The sequence below is a fragment of the Echiichthys vipera genome (assembly GCF_963691815.1).
Source record: "Echiichthys vipera genome assembly, chromosome: 13".
In the NCBI taxonomy this organism is placed as follows: Eukaryota; Metazoa; Chordata; class Actinopteri; order Perciformes; family Trachinidae; genus Echiichthys; species Echiichthys vipera.
This window is the reverse complement of record NC_139838.1, coordinates 3,114,227-3,129,353: the sequence shown is the minus strand read 5'-3', so window position 1 is coordinate 3,129,353 and position 15,127 is coordinate 3,114,227. Positions and strand designations below refer to the sequence as shown.

The window sequence follows — 15,127 nt, the reverse complement described above, 5'->3', positions numbered from 1 at the left end:
CTGCATAGTGCTCTGGCATCTTGTTCCTTCTGCTGCTCAACTCATAGGCTCAACTAGTCACTCATAGAACTGATCTGGGAGAATGACCGGTCCAAGATGGCGGCCGCATTTCTCGCGGCCAAACGTTCGATGCGGCGTCTACTCTTTATATGTCTATGCTCCCGGGCACAGGACCGCCACTTAAACAGGCGAGTGCTGCAGTACCGCGCCTGACCTCTAAGACGGTGGTGGCATACGATTAGAGCGTCTGTCCTGGGGACCTGGTCGAGTCTGCCGCGAATTCATCAGAAGAAGAAGAAGATAAACAAACTAAAGTCGATGATCTGAGAGCAGCAGCTGTGATCTGGTAAATACAGATTCCAATCGAGGTAACGTTCATTATCTCTGACCAGATTTCCCTGAAATTAGCTGTTATTGCAGTGTTTCGCACATTAACTTCTAATCGCTATATTGTGTTAGATATTAAACTAGCTAACAAGCCTGTAAATATTCTCATTTGTCCAGGTCATCGTTATCCCCAAAGCAATTTCGAAAAGCAACTGGACTTGGTTATTTGTCTAAACGTCATCCTAGACAAATAACCAAGTCCAGTTGCTTTTGACTGAAATTGCTTTGGGGATAAACTATCTAACATTAGGTCAGTTAACGTTAGCTCCTGTAGTCCTGGCCAGGGGAAATGTTTATTTTTGAGTGTGTTACCTGTCAGCTAGTCATAGAAAGCTAACAAGCTAAATGTTAGTGTGGTGGGCTGTTCTTTTAGCAGGCTTTGACACTTCGGTATACTGTTGTTATCTACATCGAAACAGAGTTCATCGTTATGTACTTACGTTAGTGTTCACTGACTTCGTTGCTTGTAAGGCCACTAACGTTAGCTCTAACATAAAGTCCACAGGCTAATGTTAGCGGCTCTAACGTCACTGCATGACATGGTTCAATAATGCATTTACTCGAGAATGGCACGAGGGATTCTTGTTCACCACACGTGCTGTGCAACTTTGCAAGTTGTGTGTGGCAGTTGGCGGCAGACCTGAAGTCTGTTCCGTCACCTGAGCCTGTTGACAAACACCAGGTTGTGGTGAAGTAACGTTGCCGTTATTGAGAATTGCTCTGAACATATGCTTAAGACCGACTGTAAACCCAGTGATAAGCAATTGTTGGTTACATTCGCTCAACTAGGCTCTAAAAAAAAACAAGAATTCTTTGATTATTTTTCGATATATGGCTTCCAAACTCCAGCTCCAGAAACCAAAGTGGTGCAGTTGTATAAATCCCTCTATGAAGGAATGATTTTCCTCTACACAGAGTTCCTCAAAGTAGCAAATAGCCTACCAGGTAGGACAAATCTTCCAGTGAGGTCATTCTACGCCCTAAGGTCGCACTCACACTATCCTTCGGCACCGCGACCCCGGCTTTAGGGTACTTGCCCCCCTTGCCTCTCCCCCCGCGCCCCAGCCCCGTTTGTACTCACACTGCCAGGGCCTTGGCCAATACATCTTGCTGTCCATATGCCATGCCGTAACACGTCACATGCATTGATCGCGTGTGTGTGGCTTTGTTTACAAATCTTTCCACAGACCTCGGAGTTTTTGTGCGTCTTGTCGACTGTTTTTGAATATTTTCATCCGACCAAATCTGCATTAAACACTCCCCATCGGCATCACACCAACGTGAACCTTTCACCGCCATTGTTGTTGTTGTTAAATGTCCGCGCATGGTCCGTCCTTCTATTAACATGTCCGAACAGGCGCACATAAAGCTACCGCCGTAGGGCTCGTGCTCGGGCTCGTGCTCGTGCTCGTGCTCGTACACGTGCGCACGCTCGTGCTCGTACATGTGCAAACGGCTCCGCTAAAGCCCACCTCTCTCAAACAGGCCGTGGACGGCCAGCTGGCAGCTGCTAGGCGCGGAGCGGTTGCACTCACACTGATCAAATTAATTAGGCTCGAGAGACCCGTTATGGAAGGACAGTGTGAGTGCGCCCTAAGAAGGATTTGTAGGAAAATGATCATATGCTAATCTTGATTCATATATTATATTTTTTAACGATGAATTCACTTATCCCCTTATGAATTGCATAATGAAAATTAATAATTAGGGAACACCAAAACCTTTTAGGTACTGATTGTATGGGGTAAACATCCCTATCATACCATGTAAGCCAACTTGCACTGTGTGAGCCAGATTAAACACACCGATTTGACATAATATTTTTTTGCTATGAGAGATTTTTCCAATACAGTTATTTACATAGATGAAATTTGTGAGCCAATCAGATTAATTGATATTGAGTTATCTCGGCTGATCTCAGAAGAAATTTGAAAAAACAACAAACTTTGTACCCTCAGAAGATAACATGTTTGCATATTTCTACTCCTGCTTTTAATAGAAGCTCAGCTGACTGTGAATCACAGGTTGTTCTTGTGTTTTCCAGGTGTGACTATGGGGAAGTCTTTTTCCCATCTCAGTAAGCAGACAAGCCACGATGAGGGTCATGACAGCCTGACCTCTCCTCTGGAGGACAACCAGACTGAGGATGGAAAGGGTGGAGACGTCTCCCAGTTTCCCTATGTGGAGTTCACAGGACGGGACAGTGTGACGTGTCCCACATGTCAGGGCACAGGGAGGATCCCCAGAGGTAACAACACTGTGTACACAGTGAGGAAATTTTGTCCACTGGTTAATAGACTTGTGAAAACACCAGTGTTACTACAAGCGCACTGCGGCGGTGTCTGGCCTCTCTGGCTCTCCGGTCGAGGTTTTGTTGCGCAGCCAAATTTTGGAAGCTGCAGGGTTGGGACGGGAGGCCCATATTAACCATAGACTGTTTATTATTTTATGATTTGACAATATCCAGTGATAATCCTTAAGTAAACTAGGGGGATAATGTAAAACAGACTTAATCTGCACCACAGACTTTTCCAGAACAGCTGATAGTCACCTATCATTGATTGTTGCCTGTGTTTCAGGACAAGAAAATCAACTTGTGGCATTGATTCCATATAGTGACCAAAGGCTGCGGCCGAGGAGGACGTAAGTACTTTTATCTTTGTGTGTCCTTTTTAAGGACTGTTAGATCAAGCCACAAACATTCTTTAAGTCTCTTTGCAGTTCAAGATTTTTATCTTTAAGTATTTGCAAGTATAGGAGAAGTTTGATTAAACATAATTTAGCACTCTTGTTTAGAAACTTTTTTGAAACTACACAAAAACTTGAAACTGATTGGCTGGAATGTGTGCATTATTCTCAGCATAGGGAGCATAGGTTTCATATATCACAGTGTTTAATACAGTCTTTATTTGTATTGTTTTTAAAACTAAATTTGACTCTTTTCCACAACTGGAGCTTTTTAGATCAAACAAATCAAATGGATAGGTATAAAAAGTCTTGCCATCACAGTGCGTTATGACGCACACTCACATCATGTCTCCACTCTACGGCCGTTTTATCATTATTAATGCTCACACTTTTTTTTTTTTTTTTCACCTCTCCAACAAGAACCTCAACTTCACATTGATTGTTGTCTTTTTTTTTTTTGTTTCCCTCTGCATTTGTCATAATGTCGATATGAGTGAATATTAATTTGGGGCGTTTCATTGACTATTTGCAGGCATCTATGGGTGTTACATGTAGCCACAAAAGCTGCGCCCCATTTAGAGTTTATTGTGATTTATAAAGGGAAACCGGCGTAGAACTTTTGTGCACTCTTCCAAATCCCAATATTTTTATTTGCACGCACATCCTATGTTATGTCCGTACGCCACCTTTGAAGAAAATCCAACGCACAGTTTTATAAATGAGGCCCCAGTTCTGGTGTACTGTAACATTATAGGGCTATTAAAAAATGTTTTTGCAGTGACCGTATTATTTCATAGTACTGCAAAATTAGAGGATGCTAGACTCAAAATGACAGATGTACAGAATTGAATTGTTTGTGAATGTGGTGTGAATGGTTAGATTAGATGGTGGTCAGAGCATCAGTATGAATGTCTGGATAAATGTAACAAATTGTGTTAAGTGCCTTGAGTAGTCAGAAGACTAGAAAGGTGCTATATAAGTAAGTCCAATTACAAAGTCCATCCTAAGTACGTATAAAGCTCCGTTACATTTCGTAGTTAGCCTTGTGTGTTGAGTAAGGGTTGTCTTGTGTCCTCCTCAGGAAGTTGTATGTATCAGCATCAGTGGTTGTCTGCCTGTTACTGTCCAGTCTGGCTGTCTTCTTCCTCTTCCCTCGGTCCATCGATGTGTCCTACGTTGGGGTAAAGTCTGTATTTGTCAGCTACGACCAAGACAAACGCAGCGTCTATCTCAACATCACGGTGAGCTTCAGTCAAAAACAAAAGAATTCAGCAACACAAGGAATTTATCTAATGTTCTTGTTTAGGAAAAAGGGTAGCTTGAGTCTGTCAGGAAACACTAATGCCGTTTTTCCATACACATGGCCTGGCTCGGCACTGCAGATGCACAGAATTGAATTTCCTATGAATTATTCACAAAAAAAGTCTCCCTATTATGTTGTTTAAAAGTTTTTATTGTGAAGCAGCAAAATCCAGAAATGTTGGCTTTGCATCTGCAGTAACTCAACATGACTCTGAAACAGCTGAATGCAACCATGACAGTAAAATACAACAGAAAACAGAAATCAGAAACCAGGAGGATAGAAACTAAACTTTAGACAAAAGATTCAGTTAGAAGCTACAAAAGTACTGAGGACTGAACACAGACTTTTACTCGAGTTGAGGCTCATAACACAGCTTTCTTGGGGTGTCCTAACTTGGTTGGGTGAAGCTGGCAAGACTTCACCGTGGCCTACTTGGTGACCCTACTCCAGAGAAGGTCCATCTTGGTGTGGCTTGGCGCACTAGAACGGGTAATGGAAACTTAAATCAGCACTGCCAAAAGTGCCAATTGAAAGCCAGGCCAGGTAAACACAGAGCCACAACTCAAGCTGAGTAACTGTGTATTTTGTGTATTAAGAAATGCATAAAAATAAGGCTTTTATGAAAACACTGAATAACGTGCTGAGCCGTAATATCGTGACGTTCTGGGTAACACATAAACACGTGACGTGAAGCACAATGTGTGACAAACAACAGTCAGAAGAAGATAGCCCTGTTACACCAGTGTCATTTTTTAAAACCACAATGACGAAAACGAGAAGTTTCAATTGGGTTAATGTTAAAAATTAGGTTTTGTGCGGTCTCTACGGTCGATATTTTGTTGTCGCGGTTGCAGTGATGACTAGGTGATGAATTGCTGTCTCTAGTTCCTGTGATCAGCTGTTTCCTGCTTCTAAAACTCCCAACTGCGTCGCACAACAGTTCACATCATCGAAACCTTCGCCCAAAACTCTGGAAATCGAACTGCCAATATATGTAGGGTCCAACCAACACATTTGGGGGATAGATCAGTCAATTTACTGCGATCCGTCTGAATATGCGGACCAGGCCGAGAAAAAGGCAGCCAAATTGCCAGCTTGCTGTCCAGTGTTAAAACACCTATGGTCAGACATAGACAGCCAGAAAAACACAGGAAAATAAACATTAACACTACATGCAGTAGATAAACATACAGACTTGAATACAGTAGTTGATGCTGTTGTATGTAGGCTAGCCTATATTAACCTTGTAATATATGGTAGCCTACTCTGCAGCTTGCTGGAAGAGAAGATGTGCTGTGTTGACTAGAGAAGTCATGAGACCAAAAATTCAGTAGTTGGTGCAAATAACAGTAAAATTACATGATTCTCGATGCCAATTCGATACCATGTTAAAAAAAAGTAAGGATTTTCTCAGGAAGTGCCAAAAACTGCAGTTCTCTGAGTGTACACTAGGAGCAGGTTTTTATAATAGAGCAGTTTCTCATTGACCCCCATGTTAAACAGGCCGTTTTCACAGCATCATTAAACCCGTTTAAGGCCTGGGACAAAAGAACATTCTAGTCTGTATGTTTAGGTCATATCTCCATGACAACACTGAGGGGGGGTGGGGTGGGGGTGACATTTTTTCTTTTACAAGGCTAGTTTTTATTTTATTGGAGTTTAAAGTTTAGGAAAAATTGGGGGCGTGGCCTCTTGAGTGAAAGCTAGCCTCTGGCCCTCACTTCTCCTCTGTCATCCCGACCTGAACTGCGTCATTCAACAAGATGGTTTGCTCTTCGATTAACTGTACCAACAGATTATTTGGGAACACAACGTGTTAACGTTAACTTTGTTATGCTAATTAAATAACAGCACTTGCACCATGACTTGCACTATAACCTTCTATCGATGGCACATACACTAGATGCTAATCTGGAGCAGCAGGAGGATTCGGGCCGTGAGGGTCGGTGTTTTACAGTCTATGAGCATGGTACTGTGTTGAATATCAGTTTAAATCATAGATCATAAATGCTGCCTGCACTTCACTCCTGTGTCAGTCTAGTGTTTTCCACTAGACTGACACAGGAGTGCCTGCACTCGACTCTACCCTCTAAAAAATCCTGTTCCTGTTACAAAAAAACTCAACATTGACTCACACTCCCGTTTATCAAGTAGCGTGTTCTGTTAGCTTAGCTAATGTGGTCAATTCATTCAAGGTCAGCCGGATGGATGTATCTCCCTCCACGCAACGTCACATCATGGTAAGAGGAAATGAGGAGGAGTAAAAGTCTGATAAGATGGAGACTCCCATAGGCGAGGACGATTGAATCAAGTCGAGAGAACGGATCTCTACGGAGAGGCTAGGTCCATATTTTATACAGTCTATGTTTAAAACATGAACTTCTTTATTAGCAACTTTACAAAATATTCAAAGGCCATTTTTACAACAGACATATATTATATAGCAACAATATATTGTACAACCATTGGTTGAAGTGCAACAACTTGAGATTCATACACAAATAATGCACACATTGGCACAAGCATGCATGTAGAAACACCTAATCACTTACAGTAGATGCAGTCATTTTTACAGACATGGTGGTGGCAGGTAGTTAATGTTAAAACATTTACATTTGCATTACTACAGAGTACAGGCTAACATTAAACCTACAGCAAGTATACTACATAAGATGAGGCATTGCAAAAGATTGTGCCCACGAGCCATCCCAAACATGTAACATGTATTTCAGTATGTCACCTTGAAGTAGCAGCTGGACCATAGCTGTCCTCCTGAATACAGGGACATTTGAGTGTTTTTGTAGCATTTCGAGTAATTAAGAATAAGTTACAAGACGGATTTGAATCAAAACCTTTAGATTTGGGCATGGATTCTCCCTCAAACACAACTCCTGTACTGTTTAATATATTATGGTTAAGTATACATTTGCCGCCTCATAGATGTATAAAAGCTAATACCAGTCAACACTTCCAATGTTGGCTCTCTTTCAGAACACTCTCAATATCACCAACAACAATTACTACTCAGTGGAGGTGGCCAACATCACAGCTCAGGTGCAGTTTGCCAAGACGGTGATTGGTAAATCCCGCATCAGTAACATCACTGTCATCAGTCCTCTGGACATGAAACAGGTACAATTCACTTTCTAGTTACAACTTAACCTTTCCTCTGTGTGGGTACATGTCTGACTCTTTACTGTTGTCCCCATTTCTGTTTTCAGATTGATTATATGGTCCCCACCATCATCGCAGATGAGATGAACTACATGTAGTAAGTACTTGTATAAGGTGGATTTATTTGTTTTTTTCTATTAAACAAGACAGGTTACTCAGTGAAATGTAACTTGTGTAAAGAGCTGTGGGGATGAATGAGAAGGAAGTTGAGCCAGTTACCTGTGATAAGTAGCTGATTCTGAACAAAAGATGAAGGCTTTCTAGCGTGTATTTTGTCAATGAAATGTACACACAGCAGTACATATTTCACCACTTTTTATTTGGGTGATATTTTAGGGGAAGCGCGGCTTCCCTTGCAGTCTTAGAGCAATCTGCGTGCATATGTGTGTACGGTGTATATATACACACGCACACGCCCATGCTATAGATATACAAAGCAGCACCTGCTGAGACCTGCCACCTCTCTGCCAGTGTGTTCTCCACAGCAGGACTGATTTGGAATGCGAACACTGATTTATTTACGTTTTTGTAAGCTCATTCTCCATTTCAACCTTTAATATAATGATCACACATTTGTTAAGTGTTTAACAATACTTTGTATCAGTGTTGTCATAAACAATATGATATGGAACACCCCTAACAGGGAATCTTTACCACTTTACATAGGTTGTTTTAACTTTTGTATATATCTTAACTTTAACCCAGACCAGTAGAGTTCATGGTTAAGCTGGGATTTCTTCACTCGGTCATTTTTGAATAGTTTCACGATACACATTTCCCTTCTCTTGTTTTATTTTTCCAGTGACTACTGCACTCTGCAAACCATCAAGGTCCACAACATTGTCGTCATGATGCAGTGAGTTGTGTTGATCCACACATGTATTTGATCTAATCTGTGTATAGTGTGTGTTGGTGGCCTCACCTCGTGCCTCTCCACCCTCCGCAGAGTGACAGTCACCTCCACATACTTTGGTCATGCGGAGCAGGTGTCTCAGGAGATGTACCAGTACGTCGACTGTGGAGGGAACACCACCTCTATCAGAGGGATGACCAAGCCCTTTAGCATCCCACATCCTGCTGAATAACCCCACCACTATACTCCCCAACAGCTCTGCCTGAGAAGTGTGCAGTGTCTAACACACTCCTGTCGCCACCATAAAGCAAGTGTTTACTGCAATATCAATACCAGAAGAAATCCACACGAAGATAAGAAAATGATGTTGTTGAATCACATTGAATTCAGCAAAGAAAAAACAGTCCAGTAATTATGACTATTCATGACAATAGTATGAGTCCTGTGTCTCATAGTTACAGGAACATTGTCTCGTACTTGAGAGATGTGTATCTCATAATTATGACATCTGTATTTCATAAGTACAGGAAAACAATTACAAGATCTGAATGTTGCAATTATTAGAAATTGTATAATTACAAGATCCTTATCTCATTATTAAATGAAATAAAAGATGAAATATGGATCCTGTAATTACAAGGAAATACAAAAACCAGACATGTATCCTGTCATAAGATGAATGTCATGATTACGATGTGTATCAAATGGTTACAAGGAAACTATTTCATAATCAGTAGATGATTATTTTAGAATCACAAGAAAACTATTCCCAAATTCCATGATTCATCTCTTGTAATTGCAAGAAAACATTTTTATTACTATGAGGTCATTATTAAGTAGCTACAAGAAAACTTTTTCATAATTTTAAGGTCCTCAAACTGACATGGAACTATTGTTGTGCGTCATAACTACACGATCTGCATCTTAGAATTATGAGATGACTTTTCATAAACCATAATCTGTCCTTTATGCAAGAGGAAGGAACAAGGGGATTTGTTTAAATAATAATGTAGATTTTGAAAAATACTTGATAGAGGTATCTTACTACCTACCAAACCATATTGCACTTTATAAGTATATTTAGATACGATTTATTCATCCAGCACAGAGTATTTTTGGCTCTATGAAGCAGGTGGTTATTCCATTTTCAATATTCAGAAACTGCTGTGTCTGATTGTTTCATAAGCTCATGTTCTACATAGTGTCTCTCTCTGCACTGCTTTGAGTTTGTACAATCTGCTGACTTATATATTTAAGTTTTTGGTTGTTGGGGGCTCACTGTTATAGTTTATACATTGCTATTTTTTGTCTTCAACTTTGAAAGGACTTTTATTGCATTACATTTTAAAGGTAGAAGTGGAAGATTCTTTTAACTCAGCCAGAGTAGTGCCAACTTGTTCTGCGAGAAATCATGACATTACTAAGCTTCTAGCACCACCTTGGATTCACTGCGTTACTTTCTGCTGTGACCAGGTCTGAATTCCTCTTTAGATAGACTACAACATAATAATCTTTCTAAACAGATTCTGCATATGAACGCTGACTGTCTGAGAGAAAGAATTTTCAACTAGTTGCACTCGACTCGACTTTCCATTTGAAGTCTGACATTGCCCTGCACTCTAACCGATTTACGTGGGGGATTCAATTTTCCCTAACCAATCACAAGAGTCTTCCAGACCGAACCGTCTTACTTCCATTTTTGCGCTCTGCTAAGTTGAAATAATTAAATCATGCGGCTCTTCTAGACTTTCCAAATGTTTTCGGAAATATATTTATCAGATTCTGAAAATGAAACGACATTTCCCGAGGTTACAACAGTCAACAATGTATCCTCTGTTTTCCAGCTGCAACAATAGCGACCATAGACTGTAAGCATGTTTAATGAACTTGATTGTGATTGGCATGTTTGTGCTGTCTATGTGAATGCACATATGTGGAGTGGAGTGAATGGATTCTAAGGTCCGGACCCAGACAAGACTCTTTAGGCAGCAGGACAAGATTTGGGTAGCAGAAGTGTTCTGGTTTCCTCTTGTAGCCCGAGTAATAGTGACCAATCCTGTTTGAGCATGCTGTGGTTGGATGCAGGTAAACAGTCCGTGTGGAGAGCAAACAAGACGGAACACATTGGCTGAAATGCTTGAAACCCATCCGCTATCTCATCTGATGATGATTTACCTTTTCAATAGCTTTGTTATTTATTTTTATGCATTCAGATATCTGTTTATGGAGGCGCCGTTTCTCAAATCTAACTCAAGTTGCAAACAATGACAGCTGCTCAGAAGAGGAAGTCTTGGCCTGGATATCTACTGGCTACACTGGAAAACATGAAATATTAGCCGTTTCCACCAGAGGCTAATTGTGGTCAGACCGATGGTCTCTGGGATTGACTCAGTGCTGGTGTGTGGAAAGAGCATAAAGGCACCACTAGTATTTGCTACAAGTTGGTAATCTGCTTTCTAATGTTGTGCAGTTATTTTACGAGCGAGCGAGTGTTGGTGAGAAAGACGCTGATAACAGCAGGTTTATGCCGAGCCGCTGGTCTCCGTACACTCCATTGAGCGAGTAATCTCCACCTGGATGGAGCTAGACTCTGTGAGGACTTGTCCATGGCAGGTTTATTGTGTTTAATTGTACACAGTCTTGAACAGTGTTATTAAATCATAAAAATTCTTTCACAAGGTGAAATGCTGCCCCCTAGTTTTTTTGAGCATGTGCCTATATTTTACACATTAGTGAGTTTCCATCAGGGGAAACGTGCCCGCTCAGAAAGTTTCAGGTCAGGTCCTCTCAAAAGTCGTGTGTCCATTACAAAAAAAAGACCCGAGAGGGATTTAGAGACTCTGGAGGTGACGTATCGCTCTGAATGGGTTTAGATCACCGGTGATCAGCTGATCAGTGATACAGCGGCGCCGTTCTTTCTAAGGGATAAATAATGAATAGTTGCAGTTTAATCTAAGATGGCTATGTTCTTCTACACCACTGGATAAAAGAGTCTAGCCTAATTCACCGTGTTGTGGCGTCTGTACTACCACATGTCACATCCCACAGAGAGCTTCATCCAATCAGCAACCAGGCTTCTCTCAGGAGAGAAAAAGGGCCCTGCTCTCCCACAGGGGGAAAAAACAGCCACTCGAGCGACTCACATGCAAATTAAGGGCGTTTTGGCGAGATATGGGTATTCGAGCCTAATGGAAACGCACCTATTGCACCTTTTTAATCTCACTGCAAGAATGCGTCATATACAGTAGAATAGAATAGAAATACTTTATTGATCCCAAGCTGGGAGATTGCAGTGTAACAGCAGCATTACAGGCCCACATCACAACAGTAATATAAAGATACCTTTAAAAAAGTATAAATAAGTGGTCTAATGGTAGTGCAATGTAAACATATAATAATATAAGGGGCAGTGGACAGATAATGAGAAAAACATATAAGGTGTTGCGATTGTATTGTTCTGAACGTATCCTCAACACATCTCTGTACTGGCAACTCAGACACAGATCACAAGAATATATCGTTTTCATCTCAGAGTAAAATGGCAGACAAGTTTCAGTTTATTTTTCAACAATGACTTTTATTATTGATTAATCGGTCTGTCCAAAACCCAAAGATTCAGTCAACCCTTGATTGTCCATGTTACTGCCAATTAATTTCTAAAACAACTCATCATTCCTCACTGGCCCGCTGTAATAACTACTGAATAATGACTTCCTGTGGCCCCTCCAACAGCTGGCATGCATTTGCATTTGTTCATTACCATTTAGGTTTTCAATTCTCTTAAAGCTGTACAAAAATGAAAATCAAATTTCAGAGTATTTATTGTACTCAACATGCTGACACTGCAGACCACTGAACCCCTTTGGTCGTTAGATAATGAAGGGTCGTTTTATTTTGACAGTAGTAGTAGTAGTAGTATTTATCATGTAGTCGTAACATTTGTTGAATAAATCATTATATTCTACCCTCCCAATCCTGCTGATAAAATGTTTATGTTTTTTGAAGCATCCTATGTTTTTATGATCCTTATGACTTGACCACTACAAAATTTCCTCTAACTGTGCAGGTCGCCTCCTAAAAATTCTTATTTTTCTACCTTGCATAAAAATAAGCAGTAATATTTTGTCCAACATTTTACATAATGAATTTTTTTGATGAAACACTTGTAGTTTTTCACCTCTTTGGACAAATATTATCCAGCTGTGTATCGAAACTATTTCAAATTTGATAAACATCTTTCATATCAAGAATTTTGCATGATTTATGTCAACATCCTGTAAATAAAATGTGTTTATAGTATAACATTCATACTATCATTAATGGTTGGGAAGCAAGACTACAGCTGTTACATTTGTATTGAGTGGGATTGAAAGAAAAGCACACTTTTCCTAACCTGACTCTCTCCAGATTAATTTGGTTCCTCCTTGCTTCCCTCATCCACCTGGGATCGCTCCATAGGAAAGTGATTTCAGGATGCTGGGCCTTATCATAAATCCTTGCATATAATTGGATAAACCACTTGTCCGTCATCTTTATTGACGTGCTACTTCAACCACTCACATGGAAACCAACCTGTGACGCTGATGAGAGCGATATAGAGAAAAGCCAAACAGAACAGCCGACATGGTTTCTTCCTCGATGTGGCCTGCTTATTCAATGTGAGCCGCCATTGTTGTCCGAACAACAGTCATTTCTCTGCTATGGCACATCTATAAAAACCCCGCCCAGCGGTCCTGATTGGCCTGACCATTTTTTTGCGGACCCTGAAATCACTTTCCTATGGACCTTATCCAGATGGATGAGTGGAGCTAGGCTCAAGACGGAAGCAAGGAAACGAAAGTCATGTGGCGAGAGTCAGGTTACCCCCCCCCCCCCCCCCCCCCCCCAAAAAAAAATGCATCTTTAACAGACCCTGCTAACATTTACTTTTGAAGCTATTTTAGACTCCTACCTCTAATGTCATTTAAAGAATTTATTCGGGTATTATTTATAGTCACTGTTTGTTGTGGGAGCATGAATAAAGATTTAAAACATGATTATCTTATCAGTTTTATTCATTTCTTTTCACTGTTATGTTTCAGCCTTATGCTGAATTCAGTTTCTTCCCTCATCATAAGGGAGTCTTGCTCAGACAGGTGACCAAGAACTCGAGGGTCACTCTGGCAGGACAATGAGCCTTATTCACCAACCGTTCCCTTAAAACCCCTCATTCACTAACGTTTTTGTATTTGGTATTTGTTCACAGGTAAAAACAAAATCTATGCACACTCAAAAGCACTCTTACACACATTTGAATGCGGATATGTCTGTGCAAAACAGAGTATTTAATTTTCTTCAAGATATTACAGTTGTTTAATTTTAAAGCTTTTGTCGAGGTTAAAGAAGAGAAGTAGTTTTTCGTCTGCACACAGCCGACCTCTGTTGTTGTCTTATAATCCTCCGTAAACAACACGATGTGATTGGTTGGTGAGAGGAAATTACCAACAATCAAAATAAGAACTTTCACATGGAACTAAGTAAGGAGTACCACTCCACTTTATGGCACATTCATTTCTGCACCCCAATAACACACAACATAATACATTTACTGCCGTTGTGCATTGTACACGCCCCCAGTTGCTGACACATCCTTGATTACAGTGATTCCCACAAAATTGATGGAAATGTTGTTGCTAGGTAGCACCAAGGTTCAAAGAATTCAAAACGTCATTGGGAGCTGGTGCAGTGGTAGGCAGCAGATGTCATTGGGAGCACACTGGTAGCGTTTTTCGGCTGACAGGGAACGGGTTCTTAACCCGTTCCCTGTCAGCCGAAAAACGTGCTCCCAATGACATCTGCTGCCTACCACTGCACCAGACTTACAACAAGCACTTAGAGATGACAGGATTTAGTGACGTTTCAGCAAATCTGGGAAAAAAGTATTTTTAATAGAAATAACTTTAGCTTTTTTTGTCCTTTGAATTAGTAAGTAACACAATAACATGTTTTGACAAATAAAATGTTTATTTATATAAACAGTTAAACATATATACTGTACTTCTTTTGATTAGTTTGCCAGGGAACACACTGGCAAAAATCAACAAAAGTAAGATTTTTCAGTTGACAGACATTTAGTTTTATTTATCTCTATGGAATTAATTTCATGTCAGTGTACCAAAACTTATTGGCGTCCAACCCTGATCCTGCCCTGCATTTTATATTTTCTCCTTTCTCCAACACACCTGATTCCATTGATCTGCTCATTATCCAATCATGTACACGCTTTGCCTGATTGATAATGAGCAAGTCATTAGAATCGGTTGTTTTGGGCGAGGGAGAAACCTAAAAAATGCAGTGCAGTGGCTCTCTAGGAGCAGGGTTTGACACCCATACAACGTACGGTCATCAACATTTTTTTCAACACGCATCAATCATTCAATTTCACAGAGAATGGGTGTTTGCATGTTTGTAAGACACACATGCTTTAAGTACATTGTTGATGTTTTTTCTGAACAGGAGTGGAATGTCTTGCAATATGTAAAACAGTTTCAGTCTCTGGATAGAATGCTCCACATGTACCTCGCACAGGTTATTCTTCAAAATATCTCCGCCCTGTGTACTGGCTGTACAGATGACGCTGTGCGTTGAGTCTCTCCGTGTTAAGTTAAGCCAAAGCTTCACTAAGGTCAGGAACAGCTGATCAATTAGGGGCCTACATTGGACAGCCCAGTCAGAATGATATT

The 15,127-nt window shown here is 40.6% G+C and overlaps 1 protein-coding gene across 2 annotated transcripts; it reads left to right on the top strand.

The window, feature by feature from the left end:
- Positions 1-298: 298 nt before the first annotated feature.
- tmem106bb (transmembrane protein 106Bb) lies at positions 299-13,268 on the top strand. 2 transcript variants are annotated; one of them, XM_083925029.1, is made up of 8 exons: positions 299-368; positions 2,432-2,635; positions 2,967-3,030; positions 4,157-4,316; positions 7,370-7,510; positions 7,600-7,649; positions 8,355-8,408; positions 8,499-13,268. In XM_083925029.1, the coding sequence occupies exons 2-8, from the start codon at positions 2,440-2,442 to the stop codon at positions 8,635-8,637; spliced, it is 804 nt and encodes a 267-aa protein (XP_083781155.1). In that variant the 5' UTR covers positions 299-368; positions 2,432-2,439; the 3' UTR covers positions 8,638-13,268. The 2 variants fall into 2 exon arrangements, with proteins under 2 accessions (XP_083781155.1, XP_083781156.1); XM_083925030.1 differs by having other exon boundaries at positions 321-346.
- The last annotated feature ends 1,859 nt before the right edge of the window (positions 13,269-15,127 follow it).

Bases quoted from the DNA above. Each gene is read 5' to 3' on its own strand.
- tmem106bb (XM_083925029.1), top strand. From the start codon at position 2,440: ATGGGGAAGTCTTTTTCCCATCTCAGTAAGCAGACAAGCCACGATGAG. The intron at 2,636-2,966 runs GTAACAACACTG...CCTGTGTTTCAG, and splicing joins CACAGGGAGGATCCCCAGAG to GACAAGAAAATCAACTTGTG. The intron at 8,409-8,498 runs GTGAGTTGTGTT...CACCCTCCGCAG, and splicing joins AACATTGTCGTCATGATGCA to AGTGACAGTCACCTCCACAT.